General features: G+C 36.8%; 1 protein-coding gene across 2 annotated transcripts in view; it reads left to right on the forward strand.

The window, feature by feature from the left end:
• itga5 (integrin, alpha 5 (fibronectin receptor, alpha polypeptide)) overlaps positions 1 to 24,347 on the forward strand; it is a 44,125-nt gene that overhangs the window by 13,898 nt on the left and 5,880 nt on the right. For both annotated transcript variants that reach the window (XR_014538118.1, XM_083570494.1), the window contains exons 3-25: positions 5,276 to 5,376; positions 5,842 to 5,965; positions 6,424 to 6,485; positions 7,155 to 7,200; positions 7,315 to 7,443; positions 7,571 to 7,615; positions 8,793 to 8,836; positions 8,975 to 9,028; positions 9,587 to 9,639; positions 10,267 to 10,475; positions 10,556 to 10,747; positions 10,855 to 10,900; positions 10,990 to 11,103; positions 13,030 to 13,085; positions 13,878 to 14,029; positions 14,153 to 14,290; positions 16,686 to 16,753; positions 18,539 to 18,686; positions 19,095 to 19,187; positions 20,741 to 20,820; positions 21,076 to 21,156; positions 21,254 to 21,359; positions 23,456 to 23,614. Coding sequence is in view for 1 of the 2 variants with exons in the window: in XM_083570494.1 (XP_083426620.1) it covers positions 5,276 to 5,376; positions 5,842 to 5,965; positions 6,424 to 6,485; positions 7,155 to 7,200; positions 7,315 to 7,443; positions 7,571 to 7,615; positions 8,793 to 8,836; positions 8,975 to 9,028; positions 9,587 to 9,639; positions 10,267 to 10,475; positions 10,556 to 10,747; positions 10,855 to 10,900; positions 10,990 to 11,103; positions 13,030 to 13,085; positions 13,878 to 14,029; positions 14,153 to 14,290; positions 16,686 to 16,753; positions 18,539 to 18,686; positions 19,095 to 19,187; positions 20,741 to 20,820; positions 21,076 to 21,156; positions 21,254 to 21,359; positions 23,456 to 23,614 (2,300 nt within the window). In the remaining variant the exon portion in view is untranslated. The remainder of the gene's footprint in view (positions 1 to 5,275; positions 5,377 to 5,841; positions 5,966 to 6,423; positions 6,486 to 7,154; positions 7,201 to 7,314; positions 7,444 to 7,570; positions 7,616 to 8,792; positions 8,837 to 8,974; positions 9,029 to 9,586; positions 9,640 to 10,266; positions 10,476 to 10,555; positions 10,748 to 10,854; positions 10,901 to 10,989; positions 11,104 to 13,029; positions 13,086 to 13,877; positions 14,030 to 14,152; positions 14,291 to 16,685; positions 16,754 to 18,538; positions 18,687 to 19,094; positions 19,188 to 20,740; positions 20,821 to 21,075; positions 21,157 to 21,253; positions 21,360 to 23,455; positions 23,615 to 24,347) is intronic.

The following is a 24,347-nucleotide window of genomic DNA, read 5'->3' on the forward strand; positions in this document are numbered from 1 at the left end:
TGGATTTCATGGCATTCAAAAGACTATTCTCCTAATAAATGCAACAAACTTCACATTTGTGGGAGAAGTAAATGAATGGCAATTGTGATTGTAGTTGATTACACATCCCGGGATTAAAACGAGAGAATTATACACCTTACAATGAGCATGTGCTTCATGTACAGTGCAGGCAGCAGACACAGGGTTGTACTGGGCCAAGCTGTCAAGTTCATTGAACATGTGTAAGAAGAGAACAACGAAATGTGTGCTGTGTCAAGCGAGGCCTCCTGGCTTGTTTCCTGGGAATTAGATTTATTGTCTGTAACTCTCACAAGAGACTTTCCTCCAGCAAATCATTTAAACTGCTTTTACACAAGTCACTTGCACCCGTTTATTTTTGCGCAAGGAAAGTTTTCACCTGATTTATTTTTATTTGCTATTTCTTGAGCAGTGTGATTAAAACATATAAAGCATCAAACATGTTCAGTATATAATCAGTTATCATAAATTGTTAACGTGTTGGTGTTGTGGCCTGACATAGATATTGTTGTGTTATGTATATGTTACATTACTGTGGCAGAAAAAAATTAAGTTGACTGCAGCAGCAGTTATTAGAATTTACATTTGGTAAGTTAAATTATTTTGGTTTATCAGTTGTTAACAATGTTAGAAATATTTGCAAAACTGAACTTGTAAGTAAGTAAATGAACCAAACTCTTTCCTGGCTTATTATAAATTAAAAATAGAATTATATAACCTATGCTTACACGGCAGCAGAACATGGCATTTTCCTCTACATACATAAAACTATCTGATTTGCTTTTTTGCTAGTGATGGTCTCGGAATTGGCTTAATGAGATTTGGATTAATGGCTCCTGTAAATAGCTCCTAGAAGTGGACTTTAATGAATTTTGGACAGTTTCTGAATGCAGTTCTTTGTGTCGTTAGTGTTTGTTTATTAAATAGTTCATTTATTAAGTAAAGAGTTGTATGAGATTACTTAAACCTCATTTATTACTGACTAATATTATAACTAAGAAAGAAAGTTAGTAAATTCTACTAAAGAGTAAAAGAAACTATAATTGTTCTTATTTTACAGATACAGTTCTATTAACAAGCCCCCGAAAAGGCTTTGTGTCAGAATGGGAATGTAAATTCAGGTAGCGCATTTATAATCTATGATCAGAGGTGGCAAACGTACGCACGTCCTTCACTTATGTAGAAGAAAAGATACTCATGTTTTAAAATACTTTGGTAAAAGTTGAACTACTGACTATCCTTTTTTTTTTTTTTTTTTTTTTTTTTTTTTTTTACTTAAATTAAAGTAAAGAAGTTTGGGCACGTACTTAAGTAAAAAATTGGCATTAATACTACCTGTTTTAGTGTCTGTTTTAAATGTAGCTTAAATTAATACTTTTCATTTTTTAAATACTCTAATCAACATTAGTATGGACAAATATTGATGCTGTATGCAAATGTATGTTTATTATTAGTGAAACCAAACATAGAGCATGAAGACAAAATATTCGTGTTAGTGTTTTAGTAAGTAATTATGGTGTTTTAAATTATGTCAATTATAAGGACACCAAACGGGACCTTTGCTATGTTTCCACACGGACGGTTAAGGAGGTGATACCAGAGAAACTGTACCTCTTCTAACCTTCATATGGATTACATAATCAGAGAATAGTTGTATTTAATTGATTTATTGGTTTATTTGTAGGCATTTCAAGCTTTCTATTTATGTATTTATTAAATAAAAAAAGTGCACCCTGTCTGTTTTCTTTCATTTACAAAAGCACAGAGTGTGTACAAATAAAAGTAGACCCTTTACAGATTTGAGACTTGGCGCATCAGTAAAATAAATGTTTACTGATTAAAATGATTATAATTTTTTTTATTAAAAAATATTAGTTTATTTATTTATTTATTTATTTATTTATTGAGTAAAGAAAGGACGTTGTGAATAAATGTGTGGCTGAACATCCACCATATAGAACACAAGCAGAGAAAAGATGATGATGATCAGGTGATCAGGAATGTGTCTGTTCTCAGTCATGTTTACATCGCTGACTCCCTCTGTCTCATCCACATTAGCTCCAGACTTCCTGTTGCCTTCTGCCTCACTCATTGTTCACTTGGTAAACTAGTCTACGTCTACGGTGCATGGTATCCAGGAAATGATACACCAGTGATAGATTAAAAAAACTGCAATGACTATTTGCAGAACTTTTTATTTATTAAATTTTTACACAAATATCTGTAATTTCTACTTCTTACCAGGCTCGATACTTTAGTTTTAATTTATTTGGTGACATGATCAATATTTTTTCTTCTCATTGTGCAGTTTTCTATCTATTTCTATTGGTTGGTTGGCTGAAAACAGTGCAATGAAAAGAAAAAATATTAGTCATGTCACCAAATAAATTTAAACTAAAGTACTTTTAAGGTATTTGTAAGATATGTGTAAACATGTAATGAGTAAAAGTAAAAAGTTATGTACGAGCAACTAATAGTACGAGCAAACGAAGATACGAGCGACCTTGCTTGCAAAATTTCACCCTATTTTGCGAGCAAATTTCGAAGGCACGAGCAAACCCAGGCTGCCGCTTTCGGCCGAGGGTAGCATCAGTCGCTCTCGTTGTTTAGTGCAGCAAAAACTTTAAGTGTTCTATTTTTATTTCACTTGAAATCTTGAAAAATGTCTCCTAAGAAAATCAGTGATGGTGCTGGGAAAACGAAAGTAAATAAAATAGAAGAAGAAGCAAATAGTGGAAAAGTACGAGCGTGGTGCGCGTCTCACACTCACAATCAACCACTACCACATGGGTTAGTGTTAAATTATGTTTACCGTACGGTAATTTGCGGTGTATTTGTTTGTTAAAATAGGCTACAAATACTTTTTAATTGCAAAAATAAGCGATCGAATGAGGTTTCGGGACGGATTAAATCACTTTTACATTTATTTTAATAGGGAAAACTAGTTCGAACATACAAGCACATGGAGCTCCAAGCAATATTCACGAACGAATTATGCGTCCAACGGGGTTTTACTGTACCAGGGAAAAATCTACTCATGTACAGTAACAAAGTATTTTACTTCGTTACTTCCCACCTCTGTATATGATTAACAAAAAAGGAGACGTGAAACATTTAAAAAGCATTTGTATTAACATTTAAAAAGTTATGTTCAATACTTCTGGCACAAATGTAATAGGCTTTTTTATTGATTGTGCAAATAACCAACCACAGACCTATTCCTATAATATGCAATTTACCAACCTTTAAGAAACCGTTTCAAAACTGATTTTCTATAAACATTTAACAACACAGTTCATTCAGTTTTGTCTTCAATTCCAAAACTGTCTTCTGGTAACAGGCTACTTTATTAGAAATGCCTGTTTTTCTGAAATTTACATAAATATTCAAATCTACATAATGAATTGCACATAAGTAAAAAGGGAAGGGGGTAGCTGAATACAGACTTCTATAGTGTCTCACTCTGATGTCCATCTCATTTCTTCTGTGCTTTGAGCTGGATCTTCATCTTCGGGAAGTGAGCGAAGTCCGCAGGAGCCAAATCTGGGAATAGGGTGGGAGAGACGACATGATAGTGGATTGTTCTCTGACTGTCATCATGCATAAGTTGCCGAATCATTTCGACATTCATATATTTGACCGCATATATTTGGTGCTACAGCATTGTTTTAAAATGGATTAAATCCACTTCAAAACCACTCCTTTGTTTTTTTGGCTGTGTGCTTAGGGTCATTGTTCTGTTGGAAGATGAAACGTTGCCCCCGTGTCCGAGGTCCAAAGCGCTCTGGATCAGGTTTTCATCAAGGATATCTCTGGACATTGCTGCATCCATTTTTCCATCAATTTTGACTAGTGTCTCAGTTCCTGCTGCTGAAAATTATTAGATTGTTTTGGCCAGGTAAAAGTTTCCTCATTCAGGCAAAAGAGTTTAATCTTTGCTTCATCAGACCAGAGAATTTTGTTTCTTTGGTCTAAACGTCCTTCAAGTGCCTTTTCACAACCACTAGGCGGCCTCTCATGTGCCTTTTACTGAGGAGTGGCTTCCGTCTGTCCACTCTACCATACAGGCCTGATAAGTGGAGTGCTGCAGAGGTTGTTGTTCTTCTGGAAGGTACTCCTCTCTCCACAGAGAAACGCTGGAGCTCTTTCAGAGTGACAATCGGGTTCTTGGTCACATCCCTGATTGAGGCTCCTCTCCCCGATCGTTCAGTTTATCTGGGTGGCCTGCTCTAGAAAGATTCCTGGTGGTTCCAAAACTTCTTCCATTTATGGATGATGGAGGCCACTCTGCTTATTGGGACATCAGTTTGGAACTGATGACTCGGAAAATTAGCAGGTTCTTATTTGGAATCCAACTAATGGCAAATTGCGGATTATCTTAAAATTCTCGGAAATCCGCAGCGGGACTGAATGTTCAGGGACGTTGGGAATAATATTTTAAACTCTGTTTTCAATCACAACATTATAAAATCTTTTAAAACACATTATTGTATTAAAGTGACATAATGCATAGAAGAATTCACTAAGGTACTATAGGGGCTGCGGGGGTGCGTTAAAAATTCAACCAAATGCTATAGAAACGCAGCAAGGTATAAGGATTTGATTAAAAGAAAAAAGTTTCAGTACAAATGCATAATCATTAGCTGAAAACATTCAAAAATATTTTACTTGGACCAAGGTACTGTGTTGTTTTTTTTTGGGTTGGGTCCAGGCCCCTTTTACTTAGTTTATTACAGAGCTTGACTTGAAGAGATGGAAATGGATGACGTTACAGCCAAACGCTTTTCCCCCTGTTTTTCTATTTCTCCTACTCATCTTTTCACAATACCACAGAGTCCTATTGCATCACACTTGTGAAGTTATGGTGTAACTGGAGAAATATTTGTGGCAAATGATAGGAGGAGAAGCTCTTAAAAGGCAATTGCATATTTTGGATGGTTAGTTGCCATTGTACTTGCACGGAGGCTTTGGAGGTTTCATATAAATTGTCTACTAATCCTGTTCTCACTTTTTCTTTTAAAATAATCGCTGTGGTCAGGATAAATGCTGTTACGATCATTTGAGTTAGAAGGTCATGATCTTTGGCTGCTCAACACAGACTTTTCCTTTAATAATGTTTGGGTAAATACATGCCAATATGTTTCTTTGTCTTTATTTGGCCACCAGGTCAAAAGAGCTAAACCTGGAATTAAATATATGCATATTTCTAAAGTGGGGCAGAGTTTTTATTTGTGTCATCTTCTCACAATCTTTATAGGAGATCTTAATGTGAAGATCAATAATGTTGAAACTAAAGCGGAGTTCAAATCCCACCAGTGGTTTGGAGCAACTGTACGTGCACATGAAGACTCTGTCTTGGTAAGAATTTCTTATTTGAATTTTGTTTGTTTTTTTCCATTTCCTTGCTGCTTGCACTCTGGCAAACTTGGCAAGACAAAAATAATGTTTTTTTTTTTTCCCCGTGCTTGAATTCAGTGTATTGTAATGTTTAGTTTGTTTCTTCGTCTATGTTCTTTATCAAAATAACTTATTCTCAAAACACTTATTTTTGAAGCAAGCTTTATTGTTTTAATATTTGTATTAGAACACAGTGCCTTAAGTATGTCTATGTATAAGCAGTAAAAAAAATGTATGTGGTGTTAAATATGATAATTTGGTTATGGATTTAACTTTCTAGTTACAAGAACCATTAAAGGACCCCTGTGTCATTGTTATGTTTCACCTTATGTAGCTTTTTTTTTTTTTTAATCTTCCATGGGTTTAACTGGGTCTGTTTTTAATGTAACTAACCTTTAACTTCCAAACTTGTAACTGACCCTTTAGGCTTGTGCCCCTCTTTACTCCTGGAGAACCAAACAGGACATCCCCGAGTCCGATGTCACCGGCTCCTGCTACCTATCCATTAATAACTTTACCAAATTTGTGGAGTATGCTCCCTGCCGCACAGGTATATAATGAAATTGAACACAATGTTCATAATTTTTACCAATGTACACCATCATAGTGGATATGAAGTGAAGCAAGCGGTTGAACAATCATGTTGCATTAACTGTTTAGAAATTTAAGATCAGTCCTAATATGTATGATTAGTTTGAGTTTTTCCAGGTAAATAAGTGAACAGTTGATAACCTCAATAATGATAGATCTATAATGAATAGCTACTTGGAATCACCCAGATAAGGATGGGATAATCCTGTCAAAATGGAGGGACTATGTAAAAGATGGCTAATTCTTAAAACAATAAATGAAAAATTGTGTTGAATCAGAGCCAAGTCACTACAATTCCTGCATTTCAAATAAAACTTGAATACATTTCAACTGAGTGCTGTCTAATTAGATTTGCTAATCCAACAACTCTGTAGTGTAATCTTGTTTTAAATATATTAATATATAAATATATTTTAGAATTCCATGGAATGAAAGGACAAGGATATTGTCAAGGTGGATTCAGTGCTGATTTTACCAAGGTCAGTTTTAATCCATTTAAATGTTTATTCATATTCACAAGTTCCAATTTATTATTGACATATTTAGTATACACTGACCAGGCATAACATTAGGACATTATAACATTATGACCAGTGAGTAAATAACACTGATTATCTCTTTATCATGGGACCTGTTAATGGGTGGAATATATTAGGCAAGTGAACATTTTGTCCTTAAGTCTGATGTGTTAGAGGCAGGAAAAATGGGCAAGCACAAGGATTTGAGCGAGTTTAACAGGAGCCAAAGTGTATTTGCTAGACGACTGGGTCAGAACATCTCCAAAACTGAAGCTCTTATGGGGTGTTTTCTGGTCTGCAGTGGTGAACTGGTGACAGGGTCATGGGCGGCCAAGGCTCATTGATGCAAATGCTGGCCAGTGTGGTCTGGTCCAACAGACGATCTTCTGTAGCTCAAATTGCTAAAGATGTTAATGCTGGTAATGTTCGATGGGTCAGGACTGTTTTGGCAGCAAAAAGGGGAACAACAAAATATTAGGGAGGTGGTCATAATGTTATGCCTGATCGATTGGCCATAAGGTTATGCTTGGTTGATGTATATATTCAATGATTGACATTTGATTATGACATTCATATATATTATGACATTCAATTCATAAAACTATTTTCTAAATTACTTTTGAAATACAGGATGGGAAGGTAGTGCTTGGAGGACCAGGCAGCTATTTTTGGCAAGGTAAGGAGTACACAGATACATAGGAAAAGTATCACCCAACAACTGGTACCACTGGGGCTTTTCTAAATAAAGCAACTTTTAAGAATTAAAAGTGAATGCGTGTTTCTTTTTTAGGGCAGCTTATCTCTGCTGTGAAAGAGGAAATCATCAAGGCCTACTATCCAGGGTATTTCCTCACATCAGTGGCAGGCCAGATTCAGACCAAGCAGAAAAAAGAGATCAACTTTGATGACAGCTACATGGGTAAGGTTTTCCACACTTCTATTCTTTAAATGTAGAATACACAGTAAATGTCATGCACATTTGTTAATAATAAAACCTAATCTACTTCTATATGATCTATAGTGATTTTAATGTAATGTGATTTTAGGTTACTCTGTTGCAGTAGGAGAATTTAACGGAGATGATGATGAAGGTAAGGATTACAATCACTGAGGCAGTTTTCTGATTATGATGCATATTAATTTGTGCACAAGTATTCTGTTCCAACACACCCCAAAACAAGTGTCAATAAAATATTTTTAATGACGATACAGGTAAGCAAACTTTTAACAGCCTTGCCCACCTTTAAAACATATTCATGTGTCATGTGAATCAATACTTGAAAGTGTAAAGAAATTTGTAGGCAACCCATATCAAATTATGTTAAAATACAGCAAAAGTCTTTTCTCTTGGCAATATCATTTTTTACTGAGGATGTAGGTCATTAGGATAACTAACCAACGTTAACGTTATCCATTTACAATAGGCATATATAAAGCAATTGATTAATATGGGGGGAGTGGTGGCTCCAGCGGTTAAGGCGCTAGGTTACCGATCGGAAGGTCGGGGGTTCAAGCCCCGGTATCGCCAAGCTGCCACTCTTGGGCCCTTGAGCAAGGCCCTTAACCCTCTATGCTCCAGGGGACCCTTACAAGAAAAATAAACCAAGGACCGTGACGTCGGAGCGACGTGGGTCCGCCTTCCCTCGGGCTCACCACCTGCAGGAGGGACCGTAAGGGACCGGTGCTGAGAGGATTGGGCAGCAGTTGAAGGCGGGGGCCTTGACAGCCCGATCCCTGGACACGGAGAAGTGTCTGGGGAATCTGCTTAGACTGCTGCCCCCATGACCCGAATTACGGATAAGAAGATGAATGAATGAATGAATGATTAATATCACTGTAGACAACTAGCTATTTAAGAGTAACGGTGTGTGTGTGTGTGTGACAACTCTCAAAGCATCTATCTTTCTCTGGGGATCCCAGATGATTAACCTTTGATCTATATTACATTAATTCAGGAACACTTGTAATAATCCTAGTACAGTAAATAAAGGTGTAACAAATTTTGCACAGGTTGGGTACAGCAGTGACATGCAAGATTAAAATAAAACTTTTTTTCTCATTTATTTCTAAAAGGAGAGAGTGATATCAGAAACCTGTGTACTTATTTTTCATTTACATAAATTGTACCAGTGGTGTGCTGTCATTTCCTAATTTCCAAACAAACCAGCAAGAAGATCTACAGTATTTTAAATAGCCAAAGGATTTGTAACATGACATTTTCTCCAAATAACTTTGTGCTTATAAGATTGTACAATTTCTGTTTCTCAGACTTTGTGACAGGAGTCCCCAGAGGTGTGCTTTTGCATGGCCAGGTCAGAATTGTTTTTTTTTTAGATTGCATGCATTTTGTTTGTTTGATTGAGAACACTGGACTAATTTAGGTCTTGTCAGTTAAATGAAGTGAATATATCAATTTAACGTTCTATATTGTGAAATATTGTTCTTCTCAGGTGTCCATTCTTAATGGCTCTTTGGAGACCATGAAAACCTTTATTGGTGAACAGGTATGTCGTGTCTTTTTCACATCATGCCAACTTTTCGTATATGGTTTGACCGACCTTAATATTGTTAAATGTAATATTGCTAAACAAAATTAGATCTTGACTCCCAAGTTACTCCAAGCTTCTCAGTAGGAACTTGTTGATTGGGCATTTTCTTTGGCCTTATCTGGAAAGAAATCAGAAATTACAAGTTGAATGCAACATAATTATTTATACAATAATTATGAATGACTTGCTAATTTATTACTTATTAATATTTATACACTATAATATGTTTGCGGAAATGACGGGTCACAGCTTGAAAGAATGCTTTAACTATTACTATTGAGTAACTATATGCATTATATAGCTACGGTGCTAGTGTGGTGCACTTTGGTTTCTTAATGTAGTTTTGTAGAATGAAGAAAAAAAAATAACCCTGTTATTCTAGAGTGTTATTCTGTATAATTAATAAAGTGTTGAAACAATTTTGCTAGGTGAAATATCTTGTGTGAATTAGTATTGTGCTCAATTTTATAATATTTGTGCTCAATTTTATAATATTGCTCAAATCTCCTACAGATGGGCTCCTACTTTGGCTATGCCGTGGCAGCTACAGACATAAACAATGATGGGTTGGTGATTTTTAACACTATACATACTATATGTGTATGGTTGTATAGGTAGTCCCTGAGTTACAGTGGTCGACTTACAATTTTTTCGATCTTATGACTATAGCGATATGACAAAAATAGAACGATAAGTTTTTGTGTGGCAGGCAAATGTAACAGCATATAAAAGTATGATACGTTGGGACGCTGCTGTTGGTACGCATCTTCTGCCTTGTGAGATGCACTGCTCTTACCAGCGGTACAGTTATCTTGGTTTAGAGCGCATTTTGTGCATACTTTTTGTTTTTGGTAATTCAAAACCCAGTTTTAACTCTTATCTCTCTCCTTTTTACTGGTGCACTCCACCCTCCACTCATGAACCGGCGCTCGTGCACGTGCCTGCAGCCACAAACATATACTGTATACTGTAAAGTTTATACATTACAATAGTGTAAATTGCCCCTTACTGATCATCATTCTTTAAAATTCCTGGGTAGGCTAGGCCATGTCTTTATATTTTTTTTATTCCGGTCATTGTGTGTTATTGTAATGCGTTTTGATCGTAAGTCTTGGACTACCTGTATATGCATTTTACTGTATTGTAATGAATTTTTTTTTATTGCTTTTTTCACTTTATCTTTTTACCTTCAGACTTACAGACTTGTTGGTTGGTGCTCCCATGTTCATGGTGCGTGACTCAGATGGGAGGTTGGAGGAATTAGGGAGAGTGTATGTGTATCTACAAACGGGTCCATTGGAGCTTGCACCTCATTTACCTCACCTTACTGGCAACCAAATTTTCAGTCGGTTTGGCAGCTCTATTACAGCTCTGGGAGATCTCAACCAAGATGGCTTTAATGGTGAGTGCTAGAACTCTGATTCACAGTATTCTTTGTTCACCATATATATCCTAATATGCTCTTTACCTCTGACCCATTAGATATTGCAATCAGTAGTCCATTTGGTGGGAAAGATGAACAGGGATTGGTATTCATCTATAACGGTTATGCAAAGGGACTCAAGGAGAAGCCCTCTCAGGTGATTTCTGGCCAGTGGTCATCAGCTGCCTTTCCTGCCAGTTTTGGCTATACCATGAAAGGAGGAAAAGACTTGGATCACAATGGCTACCCAGGTTAGAGCTGAAGGAATCACTTTTTTTACACTTGGGGTTTTTTTGTGATTTAAATCCAAATTATGCAAATACATTCTGGAATCTTGTCTTTTTTTTATATACTGTAGACCTTATTGTTGGAGCTTTTGGAGCTGACAAAGCAGTTCTTTACAGGTAAGCCAGTTATCAAGTTTTGTGCAGTCATATATTATATATATCTGTGCAAATTATAGTCAAATCAAATTATTTAATCCTTTCTATAGATCCCGCCCGATTGTTAATACAAGTGCCACCTTAGTTGTGTACCCAACAATGATTAATCCTGAGGAGAAGACCTGCGCCATAAACAGTGGAAACCGAACCATACATGTTTCTTGGTATGTGATATTTCTAACTTCCAAACAAATAGCAAAGGTATAGGAATTACAAGGCCAGCTCTTTTGTTTTTGCTGCAGACTGGATTTGATGGGGCTCAGAAAATAGCATTTTCTAATATCTTTCTGGATCTGTTACAGATAGCCTTAAAGTAAAGAACACATGATATTTGGTTGAAGTTCTGTTGTTTACTGTATGCCTCCTTCAATATTCATTGAATTTTTTTATTTATTTGGGCCCAACACCTGGTTCACGAATATAGTAAAAAAATGTTTTGTTGAGAAAATGATTAACTATTAAAAATGTTTGTCACCTGAGATTATTTGTTTGATTGTTAGGTGTTAGATTGTTAGATACCCTGGTATATAAAAAGGGAGGGTGTCATTTATTTTCCTGCAAGATTATCTATAGATTGTCATTTATTTTCCTGCAAGACTATCTATAGATATGCCTCCCGAGCACTACATGCAGTTCCGTATGAATCTTAATCATGAATAAAGGATTCTGACTGTGGTGCAGGAGAATTCCAGACATTTGAAAGCTAATTACCTATATAAAAAAAAATTAGGTGTAAATCATTGTTTGCTTAAATATATTTATTGTTTCTAAGTTGTGAGATGTTGAAATTTGTTCAAGCATGCTTTTTAAAATTCTTTCTCAGAAGGAAAAAAACAAGTGAGTGTCACACACAAGTTGTGTAATATTCAGTTTTCTCAACATATACACTCTGGTTTGCACTTTTCAAAACTGGAACAGACGCATCAGAATAAGTATTAAACTAGTCCAAAGAACAATAATGTTTTTGTGGAGAACCATGATGGTGGTGTTTAAAAGTCACCATTAGGTAAAATTAGGAACAAACCGCCTTTGTAAGTGAGGTCGAAGTAAGTGAGGCACATGTTGTAGAGCTATGGAAGGAGGGTTGTTAAGCTGACACCATTAGCATTCAGCAAGGATTTGACTTACAGCTCTGTCTCACATGGCAGATGACAAGCAGGAAGGATGGTTATATGCTAGATAGCCTCTTTCCATTTCCGGTGTCAGTATTTTCGAAATGTGCATCCTGGATTTTTTCATCTGCTTAGAGAGAGGAAACTACTCAGGGCTATAAAGCGGTGCCGGTACTCAGATTTCTGTTGCCCTTCCCCTTGTCTGATTCATACAGGAAAAAGTGTGTATACACATGTCTTGATTACAGCGTGTTGCCTGGTAATGGTGAGACTTGGTTGGGGGAGGTGTGGGGAACTGAAAGAGAGAAAGTGGATGGGGAGGGGGGAAGGGGGGCTGACAGTGACTTTGAATGAGATATTGTTTAGTGTGGAACACAGCTGGGAAACATCAGGGCACGCCAAGCTGCACATGCATGTAGGGGCGTGCATACATACGCACGTGATGCAAAGCAAACACATGCTCAGGGGTACACATGGGAACGCATTACTATTTATTGCAGCCCAGGTCAGGAGACGTCTGGACTGTGCAGGGCATTTCTTTGTGTTTTCTCAAGTTTTTGCTCTTGTTTATGGTTTTGTTCTTTTGGCCTCATTTTTTTCTTTCTCTTCTATTCAGTTGTTTAAGCTTCATTAAACATTCTTTTTTTTTCTTTTTCTGTATAATTACTTTTAGTCATTTTCTCATTCATGCAATAGTTCACGTAGAAGCTATCTTATATTATCCTGCTAAAATAGTCTGATCTATTGGCCTTCTGGAATAATGCCCTAAAGTAAAAGATGTTTTTCTGTTCTTAAAGAGAACTGTCTTGGACCACTTCTACTTAATCACTCAGCAATAGAGTTCTTTTTGCCAGATGGTAAATTATGGAACACTAAAACCTTTAGAACAGTCTCTGTACAAGTAAATGTACAATGTGACTTGATTAATGCATGTATATGTGACTACTCTCATGTCTCCATCTGCTTTACTTTCTGCAGTGTCAACTTGAGCTTCTGCCTTTCAGCCAATGGAAAGCACCTTCCAGAAGATCTAGGTGAGCCAGCAGACCACATCTGCATCCTATTATGTGCATATAGCAGGGCTTTGCAAATGTAGCTATATATAAAATCTCACTCGTTAGCACTTTGAAGGGAATGTTCTCTTCTTTTTTTTTTACACTAGACTGCAACAAACAGCCACGTTGCAACCTCATCTAATGTGTGTTCTGCTTACCTGTTTAAATCACTGCTTATTCCTATTTTATTGTTTTATTTAAATCATGAGTATATATTTGATCCAGTGAGGGTTTTAAGGGGTGGAAATTAATATAAATATTATAAAATCATACATGTAATTGTTATGCCACTTGGAAAGTGAGACCTCCAGTGTGTTGCCCAGACCTATGTTCTGGTTGCTCTGAAACCTACCTGATGAGACTGTAAATGCAAATGATAAAATAATGGGTAACTTTTGGGGTTGCTTTTAGTTTTGTGCAGTTTCATTAGTATTTCTATATATTTGTATGTTATGTAAATCTAGTAAAATCTTCTGTAGCCTACAAGTATATCAATGAGATTGGAATTCGGCCACAGTGTAGTGTATCCACAGTTTCAACAGATACAACAATGAAAACACTTCCATACTTCTCACAAAAAAAAAGAAGAAAACCTTTAAATATATGTGAAGGAAAAGATTTTTTAGTTGACTACAATTGAACTGCATTATAATGGTATATGACAATAGCACTAATAAAAGCTATGGAATAAGTTTCACTGAGACTTTCTTTCTCAGGATATATTTTTTTTATTGTGAAGCATTATTGTGTGTGTGTGTGTGTGTGTTGTAGTGTTTAATGTAGAGGTTCAGCTGGACCAGATGAAACAAAAGGGAGCTGTTCGTAGGGCTTTGTTTTTGAACTCTCATCAGGCCAGTTTGCAGATGAAGCTAACCGTTCCCACTGACTCCAAGGTCTGCCATGAGACCAAAATCTACCTGAGGGTGAGTCAAAACATTATTAAAAAGTTTCTGGTAGAAATCTGTGAAAGTTTCGTGAAGCCTGGTAATTAGATTTTTTTAAAATAAATTGCGATTTTGCTATTGTTATTCTCTGTTCGGGCTCAGGATGAAAAAGAGTTTCGGGATAAACTCTCCTCCATCTTTATCACCTTCAACTTCAGTCTGGATGCACAGGCTCCTGCTGACCGACACGGCCTCTGGCCGATCATCAACTACCAGACCACTGAGCTGATTGAACAGAAGGTAATTGCATTAACTGTGCTTATATAGAAGATGGTGATTTTTAATATAATGATAATAATAGAAAATAGTGTCATATAAAATGTATTGCAGAATAATTGTGCCCTAGTTTAAATAACCAGTCTACACCGAATGAGCCAGCATATCATGCATTTGGGTTTGCCTAGTTCTCTCCCTTCCCACCATTTACTCCAGCTTTCCTCCTATCCAAATTTTCAAACATGCATCTGAGAAGTGCTCAAAAGGATAAAAAAAAAAGTGTAATACACATACACCAGTGAGATTCTTCATATCCCAGCAGTAAAAAGTCATGTGACTGATTTGCAATGGTCTATTAGTCATAGGCTTTTGGGTGTGGCTTTTAGCCTATTTAGTATGAGTTTTTTTTATTTGTCCATGTGTTCCTATATGGTAAAAACCATTCTATTGCCAATGCAATACCATGTATTTTACATTATATGGAAAGCTCATGCCATAAATTGATTGAATATAAAAGAAAACGAGTGATAAACTTTCTTTTACAAGTTGTTGTGTTCTTTATGTTAATCCAATGTTAAATAAAACAAAGAGAATCAAAGCAATGGTACTAGGACAAGAGTTACTTGACTGGGCCTGTGTACAGGTGTCGCAATGTATTTTGGCCCATTCTACCACTTGCCGTAAGAGTGCAAGTGCTAGTGCTCCTCAGTAAACTTTCTCTTCCTGATAATTCACTCCACATGGACCATAGTGGAGTATTGAATTCACAAAACTCTTCTCTGCACACAGGCAATCCCCAGAGCACACAAAGTTTTTCTCTAGTACAGACACACTGTGGCTTCAAAAACATATTAATTGTATTATTTAGAAAATTCTTGTCTCCTAGAAAAGTTTTTTGTCCCTGGTTACACTTGTGTGTGAATGTTTAAAAAAATATTAATAATAGAGTTGTTTTCTTTTCCTTATCATTGTAAACTATGAACTTTCCATTTGCTTCTTTAAATGTGTTTCTCTGTTTCTACGTGAATAGTTACGTGGAAGTACATGGAAGAAATATATAACCAAAAGATTGCTTCAATACAACCTTTTGCTGTACTATGAAAAAACACATACAGGAGTTTATTTTACTATCTGTGAATACTGTTTACTTTTATTGGTACTTTCTTATCTCAGAATTAGTGTTGCACCAATTTGAGGTTAATCAGCTTTTTAAATAGATATTTATAATGATTGTTTGACTTTGATTTTGGTATATCATTATAAATATTGCTTAGCAGCTGGATTAACATTATAACATAATTGCTTTTTTTTCCCTGAGAGGTTGAGCGCAGGCCTACATACAACTTTAGTGATTTGTGCAAGAGGCAGCCTCCCTCCATGGCTTTAATTAGAGCTCAGTGAGGTCTGATTACAGGGAGGGTGCTGCACTCCTTTTTAATCTCCCATTTCTATTTCTTATCCATATCGTCATCCACATACATGCAGGACTCATACCGTCATGCTGAAGCAATTAGCTATCCTAGGGCTCTTTCTGAGCAGGGTCATTACAAACGGTTCTTTATTCCCCCTTTTCTCATTCTGCCTATGAATGGCATGTTAGTGTGTGTATGTTCCTCTGTGTTGTGTGATTTTTGTGATAGCAGATTCTCATGAATTAGGGCTAACCCTAGATTATATGGATGGCCCTCCAGGGACTTGCCTCTTAAATCACACTAGCCAGATATAGTGTCTTTTATATGTACTAATGTATGTTTAATTTGTAGATCAATTTTTTTGAATTCCTCCTAATATAACTGTACATGAGCAAATGTGTGCAATCTTTGCAGCATACATTTTTCATCTTTCTCTGTGCCATTTGCTGTTTGACATCTTGTTTCCCCTGAAGCAGGGCTGCCTATATATTTACATTAATGGCATTTGGCAGACGCACTTATCCAGAGCGACTCCTGCTTTAAAGGCTTAATCAGTAAATATATTCTGATATTGATTCATAAGGGCACAGACTAAGAATAACATCAGTCTAAAAATAGTTAGGTTGTTCTTTAGTTGTTGTTTGAAGATGGCTAGAGACGCATCAAGTATTCCACTAGAAAGGCGCTAGAACAGAAAATAATCTTTTTTTTTTATTCTGAGAGCTGGTGGGATCAGTCAAGCAGTGGTTAAGGATCGAAGGAAGCATGATGCAGGGTGCGGTAAGATAAATGCTGCGCAGTAGAGGGATGCTGGTTAATTTTTTTGGCTTTGTGGGTGAGCAACAATGTTTTAAATTTGATGCTGGCAGCTGCAGAAAGCCAGTGGAGGGAACATAGCAGTGGAGTAAGTGCAGTATGCCAGAACCTAGAAAGGTTTATATGTATGCATGTATGTATGTATGCAACTAAATTTTTATTTACAGTTTTTCTTGCTTGTCATTTTCCAGGCCCAAATATTATTGGACTGTGGAGAAGACAACATTTGTGTCCCTGACCTGAAACTTTCTGTAAATGGGTAAGTCATTTAGGAAAGGAAGCACCGAGTCTGAATGCACTGCTGAATACTGAGCATGGTTCAGGCCTTGTATTTATGTAGTTGGTAAACAGCTGTCAAAAGTCCATGGAAAACACATGGAAAACAATACCCAATAAGCATGCAAATAAAGAAAATCCAAAACATTTCTGTTTGTAAATACATATGATGAATTGCAGTGAATTAGTTAATTGTTAATAGTAAAAGTGTTCCTGTTCCCATGTGACATTAGTGAGGACACACACAGACACACATATACACATAGTGTTCATTGTGAAAGCAGGAAGGATAGCTGTGCTTCACATTCTGGGATCGGCTGGCGGTGCTTTGTGAAGAAAAATAAAAAGAAAAGAAAGTTGGATCTGGAAAATTCAGAGTTGGTTTTAACTCCCTCTGCTTCTGTCCTTTCAGTTTAAATCAGATTTTAGTGATATGTGGCTTTGATTTTGAAGATGAGGCTTCCACAATATGTACCATATTTACTTCTATATTTACTTTCATGTTGAGTCCTTAAATGTACTTGAAGTTAATTATGATTATCATTTGTTTGAATGCTGTTCCTGAACAACTAATGTTATGATAAGGCATGTAGTTTTGTATGATATTGCTTAAATTTGTACAGCTGACATTTCTAAAGCAGGAAAATTAAGTAGAGTTACTTAATATTATAATTGTTTTTAATTTTGGACAAATTTATTCAGGGGGTTTCCTTTTAAGAACAAAGCCAACTTTTAGTCATGTCTATAATCCTTGCCAAGTCGTTTAACCTACAACAGTGCTGGCTTTCACCACCAGGTTTGGGATATTCAGCCAAGCTGCATTTATTCATTTCATATAAAATTGTTTCCATGTGTCTTTGTTTGCAAGTTATTTCCTGTCATTATCTTGCAAAGGCCACATTAGCAAAATAGGAACCTAGGAAATATCTATACTCTCTCTCTCTCTCTCTCTCTCTCTCTCTCTCTCTCTCTCTCTCTCTCTCTCTCTCTCTCTCTCTCTCTCTCTCTCTCTCTCTCTCTCTCTCTCTCTCTCTCTCTCTCTCTCTCTCTCTCTCTCTCTCTCTCTCTCTCTCTCTCTCTCTATATATATATATATATATATATATATATATATATATATATATATATAAAAAATAGCTGATAAATTAATTGCCCTAAGGCATGAATGACTCTAACCTGCCATGTAAAGTCTTAATGGTAATGTTTTGAACATGGCTCTTGGAGCTCTCACAGCTTACAGTCTCACACCTATATTTGAATTTTGCTTCAACATAGCTTTACAAGGCCAAGCAGTAATTGAAAGCGTCTGTGTGGCCCTTGTATGGAATTCTCAGTTGTGTTTGGTGCTATGGAAAAAAAGCAGGGGATGGGGCAGTGACAGAATATAGGAGGGGACCTGTGGGGGGGAGGTGGTGTTTTACAGCCACAGCCTTTGTTCTGATTCTTGTATGGCTTTATTGCTACATAGGAAAATATTATTCCCTTGTGGAAGGACGACTACCTTGAAGTCAGGTTGTGAGTCAACCGGAAATCTGTTTGACGAGTTCAGAAAGTAGCATTCTAAAAGCATTAGCTGCTGTCTGGCTCAGCCATAGATTAACATTGTGTCCATTTTAAATTGTAATTATTTTGCATGATCGTGTATTTGGTGACAGTTCTATTAGTTTAACAGATTACCTTTATGTATTGTTTTTTTATGTTTGTTTTTGTTTTTTTCCCTTTGGCAATATGCAGTGATGTTTCACATGTTTTCTTTTTCTTTCTGTAGTGATAGGAAAGTTGTGTACATGGGGGATGACAATGCACTAACCCTGACTTTCAATGCTCGGAATGATGGAGGTGGAGCTTATGAAGCCGAACTCTATGTTGTACTTCCTTCGGAGGCGGACTACAGTGGAATTGCCCGCAATAATGAGGTAATTGTTGGAGACCTGGTTATAGGGTGTGTTTGTGTGTCCATGAGACTTACTTCTAGTATGCTTTTAATATATGGGACAACTAATGAATTATTTGTAGATTATAGAATACAGGAGACATGGTTTGCCGAAGTTGGAGTAAAAGATCTCAAATGGCCTGAAAAGAGCCCTGACCTCGACCCTAAAGAAAACCGATGGAATAAACTGGAATCTTATCTGCAACTCATGATTTTTCCAAAATCAAAGCCTGATCTTAATAATGTTCTTGTGGCTAAATAAAACACATATTGCGCTTTTGGCTGGATAGGCTTTTAATAAGAACTGACTCTGAACTAAATATTTGCAGGAAGGTGGGACTTTAAAGATAGTCATGTTTATTCTTACCAGTTGTTACTTGTCCTTGTTTAGAGTCTGACTCAGCTGACGTGCAGCTATGAGACAGAGAATCAGACGCGCTATCTCATTTGTGACCTGGGAAACCCCATGAAGTCTGGGGCTAATGTAAGTTTTTCAGTCACACATTATGTATGCACAAAGATCAGCCATAACATTTAAGCTGCTGACAATGAAAGTGTTTTGTCTTATATCTTTTATATTGTGTCATTACAAAGGCATCTGTCAAGGGGTGGGATTTATTATACAGCAAGTGAAATCAGTAGCCACTGTTTCAGCAAGGGGGACCTCAGATAACAGGGGAGTAAAAAGGCAAAATGGTTGTCATTTCCTTTTACTGATGGAAACATTTAGTCCCATGTCTCGCTGAGCCAAATTAAACTGGCTCGGTAAAGATAGTTATTGGTATGCTACCAGCAGGGTTACATTATATAAACAATGTTTATATAATGTAATTTATATAATAAAATAATTATAAAAAAAAATAAAAAAATTGTAATTGTAATTGGGAAGACATGCTTTAAGTGTGTGTGTGTGTGTGTGTGTGTGTGTGTGTGTGTGTGTGTGTGTGTGTGTGTGTGTGTGTGTGTGTGTGTGTTAGTTAATATTTTAGTATAACTTCTCAAGGGACAATACCAGAAAAAGGAATCTTGGAGATATTTTAGAGTAGTTATTGTGCAGCTCAGCATACAGCCATAATAGTCCAAATAGCTGTCAACAAAAGTGAGTACACCCTAAGTGATAACAGCAGTATGTCGCTTAACCATGCAAAGCCACATGTCATATTCAACATGTTCATGTTTTTGGCTGCTTGGCAGGACCATACATATTTGTGTATCTTGTATTAGAGCAAATATTGACACTTTGGACACAGTCTTGACATGTTAACTTATCGTGTACTCACTTTTGTTGGCAGCAATTTCAATTATAATATGTATATGTAGTTATTTTTAGAGGACAGTAAATCTATACTGCTATACAAACATCAGTTAACAGTTCAATTTGCAGCCAGACATGGTCATGATATAACATGGCTTGTGTGTTTGACACATGATATTTTTTATATTATTAGCCTATTCTTTTATTCTCCAAACGCTTCCCTTCCTTTTTGGAGTGTGGCTAATCTGGGTTTTAGATTCTATAATCTGGCCTTTCCATTCTTGAGTGATACCAGTGGTCTGCATCACACTGCCTCTGCAGAATGGCTTCTTTCTCTAGTGCATGCTGGTGTCACCATCTCTTTCTTTGTAGCTACATATACAGTAGGCTGCAAAGCACTTGTGTGTTCTGACACCTTTTAATCATAGCCAGCATTACGTTTTTGCCAGCATTTGTACTACAGTAGCTCTTCTGTGGGATAATGGCTAGGCTGGTTATCCTTTGCTCCCATTAAGTGCCCACGACCCCTTCACAATTAAGTATCATTAGAAATCCGTACCATTTAGTAGTCCTAGGTTGGTAATTCACATTGTTATATATCAAATAATTTTACAGTTGGAATAATATTTAGTGGTTAGCGTTTTTGATAATGCTTATAGGCTGTCGATAGAATGTGGTACGACTATGTGTCAAAGACAGTCGCATCAGGCTCGGCAGCTGCTTTTAATACCTATAGTGGAGTGGAAAATGTGTCTGCATTAAACTTGATGTTTTTCATTTAGCTGTGGGCAGGTCTACGTTTCACCGTGCCTCGGCTACAAGATTCACAGAAGACAGTACAGTTTAACCTGCAAATTCGCAGGTATGCGTGCAGACGCGCGCGCGCACACACACACACACACACACACACATTCATACTTTAATGCCTTTACTGATGCACACACATTCATACTTTAATGCCTTTACTGACACACACACACACACACACACACACACACACACATTCATACTTTAATGCCTTTACTGCCAGCAGGTTGTTAAACCAATGCTAAGTGACGTATGTGGACGCATTTAAGCACTCTCTCATTGCCCCTTCTTATTCTCCCTCTTTTTGCAGTAAAAATGAGAATAACTCTCAGAGTGAGGTTGTCCCCTACAGACTGGAGGTGGTGGTCAAGGCTGATGTCATTTTACAAGGGTAAGTTGAGGAACAGTGTGGCTCATTTAGACTGGAACTTATTACACAGTTATTTTTTGTTGCCTTCTCACTTGGCCTCTTTCTCTTTCTTGTAAAGTGTGTCCCTACCAGATAAGGTCTTCTTCCCACCTCCAAACTGGAAGGTGACAAAGAATGTAGCAGTGGAGCAAGATATCGGGCCTGCTGTGGAGCACATATATGAGGTCAGAACTCTTTCTGTTCTAATACCCAGGAAGCCAGCCTTAGTCTTTATAAAGCAGATTCCTATGTGCACAATTGCAGAGATTAGTCAGGGACATGATAAAGACTAATATAAAGACACCTGTGTTGCTTTTTTACAAGAGAGACCTCCTTGGTTTTAATGTAATCAATTAACAAACATTATTACATCATTATTTTGTTATGTAAAGAGAGATATGGGATAAAAAAAAAAACCCTCAACTGCCATTGAAAATTGTTTGTGTGAATTACATGCAGTTTGAATAAAATGTATGCCCATTTTGGCCAAATTGGTAGAACTGGTAGGGTTCACATATAAAGATCGCCAGTGTTTTCTAGCTACACTCTTCCAGCAGCCACAATAAGAAAAACCGCTCCCTACTGATTTTTCCCCAAAAAAATTTTTTTATTTTATTTTATGTATTTGATAGCATGAAGTACCATAATGTTATTTCCTGAATTAGGAATTCAAAGGGATGTGGAAAAGTGCACACACAGTGCAGTGCATATTCTTTTATATAATACTAGTGCTACTAAAAATTGAGTAGTAATTGCATTCAAGCAATTAATTTGTCTTTCCACATAACACTGTTTCTACATGTGACAAGAGAACACCATGGGTTATGGGCAAAACATTAGCCAAAATCTTTCTGCTTTTTGTGGAGGGAGCACTCTATACTATGTACATGCTCAGTGTATATAGCCAGATGCAGTGTTGGTGTTTTTTCTATATTTGATTTGGTCTATTATTATTAAAATTTTAGTGGTTTTACTTTACTTTTAAAAATTTTAACTGCCTTTTTTTTTCTTGGAACAAACACGCGCGCGCGCGCGCGCACACACACACACACACACACACACACACACACACACACACACACACACACACACATAAGTAGCAGTAACTTTAAGTAATCTAGGTTTGTATGACTTTATCTGTCTTTTAAATTATTGTGGAAGAATTTTTTGCCCCTTCTTCTTTACACTTTTGAGTCAGTTCATTGAGATTTGGGCATATTTGTTGCTCAGCTCTTTTAAAGTCTGCACCACAGCATTTAAGTCAGGTTTGGTGTTTGAGTAGGCCACCGCAAAACACCATGATTCTGTTCTTTTTCAGCCGTTCTGTTGTAGGTTTCCTGGTGTAATTGAGATCATTTTTCTATTTCATAACGCAATTTCAGCCAAGCTTTAGCTGTCAGACAGATGACTTTACATTTGACTCTAATATACTTTGGTAAACAGAGGAGTTATTGACCAACTTATAGACTGTGAGGTGCCCAGGTCCTGTGGCTGCAAAATAAGGCAAAAGTCATTACCCATCCACCATTGTTCTTGACAGTTAGTATGAGTTGTTTGTGCTGATATACTGTGTGTGGTTTTTGCCAAATGTGGCACAGTGCATTATGGCCAAACATCACTTTGGTCTCATGTGTCCAAAGGACATTGTTTCAGAAGTCTTGTGGTTTGTTTGGATTATTTCCAATCCTTCAAGAACTTTCCAAACCTAAGCCATGCTGCCATGTTCATTTTAAAGAGAGGAGACTTTTCCTGGCAACCTTCCAAACCAACCATACTTGTCTGGTCTTTTTCTTATTGTACTCTAATGAACTTTAACATCATAGTTGGGGCCTGTAGCATTTGAAATGTAACTTTTGTAATTTAATTTAATTGTTTTTTTTTTCTCTGAGCATTGCACAGTCTGACCTTGGTGTGAATTTGCTGGGACATCCACCTCTCAGAAGTTTGGCAACTGTCTTGTGGCAACTGTTTTGCACTTGTGAATAATCACCTCACTGCAGAATGATGAGTTTTAAATTTAAAAAATGCTTTATTACTTGTATCAGATTGATGGGCAGCATCAGTGTCTTCTCTTAGTTCATTGCTGACTTAATTTTAAGACCTGATGAGAACCAAATGAGTTTTATTATGCCCTGATATGTAAAACTCTTGAATTTCAAGAGGGTGTCTTTTAAATATGTGTGTATGTGTTTTCATGATGGTTATTTTGAATAATGCCAAATATCAACCAAATTGCTAGTTCACTTTATTTAATTTCTCTCTTTATTCTCTTTTTTTCTAGTTGGTAAATAATGGTCCAAGCCGCATTAGTCACACACATCTTCAACTGAAATGTCCCATGAAGCTGCATGTCCAGAGGTTTATGTACCCTTTGGAGATTATCCCTGTGGGGCCTATAAACTGCACAACATACAATGTTGTGAACCCGATGAACATAAAGGTAAGTTGTTTGTTATATATATATATATATATATATATATATATATATATATATATATATATATATATATATATATTATATATATATATTATATAAAATTTGTTTTATTCAAATACATCGTGGTATTAATGACTGGGCTCATGTTGATGTGAAGAAGTGCGTTTTTTGTTAACAAAAATGCACAAGATGAAATTTACATCACAGACGCAAACGTGGGTTATATAAAAAGAGAGCAGATGTTACAGCATATAGGCTGTAGGTCTGTGAGGAGGAATAGCCTCTTAGTGAATACATAAAAAATAAAACTTGTGTGACGACATAATCAAACAAAGATCCAACCCACTCTGGGGAAGGCCAACACCTCCCCCACCCACACAGAGGAAACCACCCTCTTTATAAGGAAAATCATTGCACATCACCCACTTCCATTTCTTTATGCTATTTCACTGTTTTACACACACATACATACACACACACACACACACACACACACACACACACACACACACACACACACACACACACACACACACACACATTCATATGGTATGCAGGATCACAGCATTATAGCCACTCCTCTCTTCCAGATACACTCTTTCACAAGACACACATGTACCACTCCACCCTCTTACTCCTGCAGACCCACCCGAGGACAGTATGCTTAACTTTGATCATCCTGTGGGGTCTTCTATACGATAACTTACCCACTGCCATATGTCTGTTAGCTATGCTT

This window comes from Silurus aristotelis (genome assembly GCF_946808225.1).
Source record: "Silurus aristotelis genome assembly, chromosome: 19".
Taxonomy (NCBI): domain Eukaryota; kingdom Metazoa; phylum Chordata; class Actinopteri; order Siluriformes; family Siluridae; genus Silurus; species Silurus aristotelis.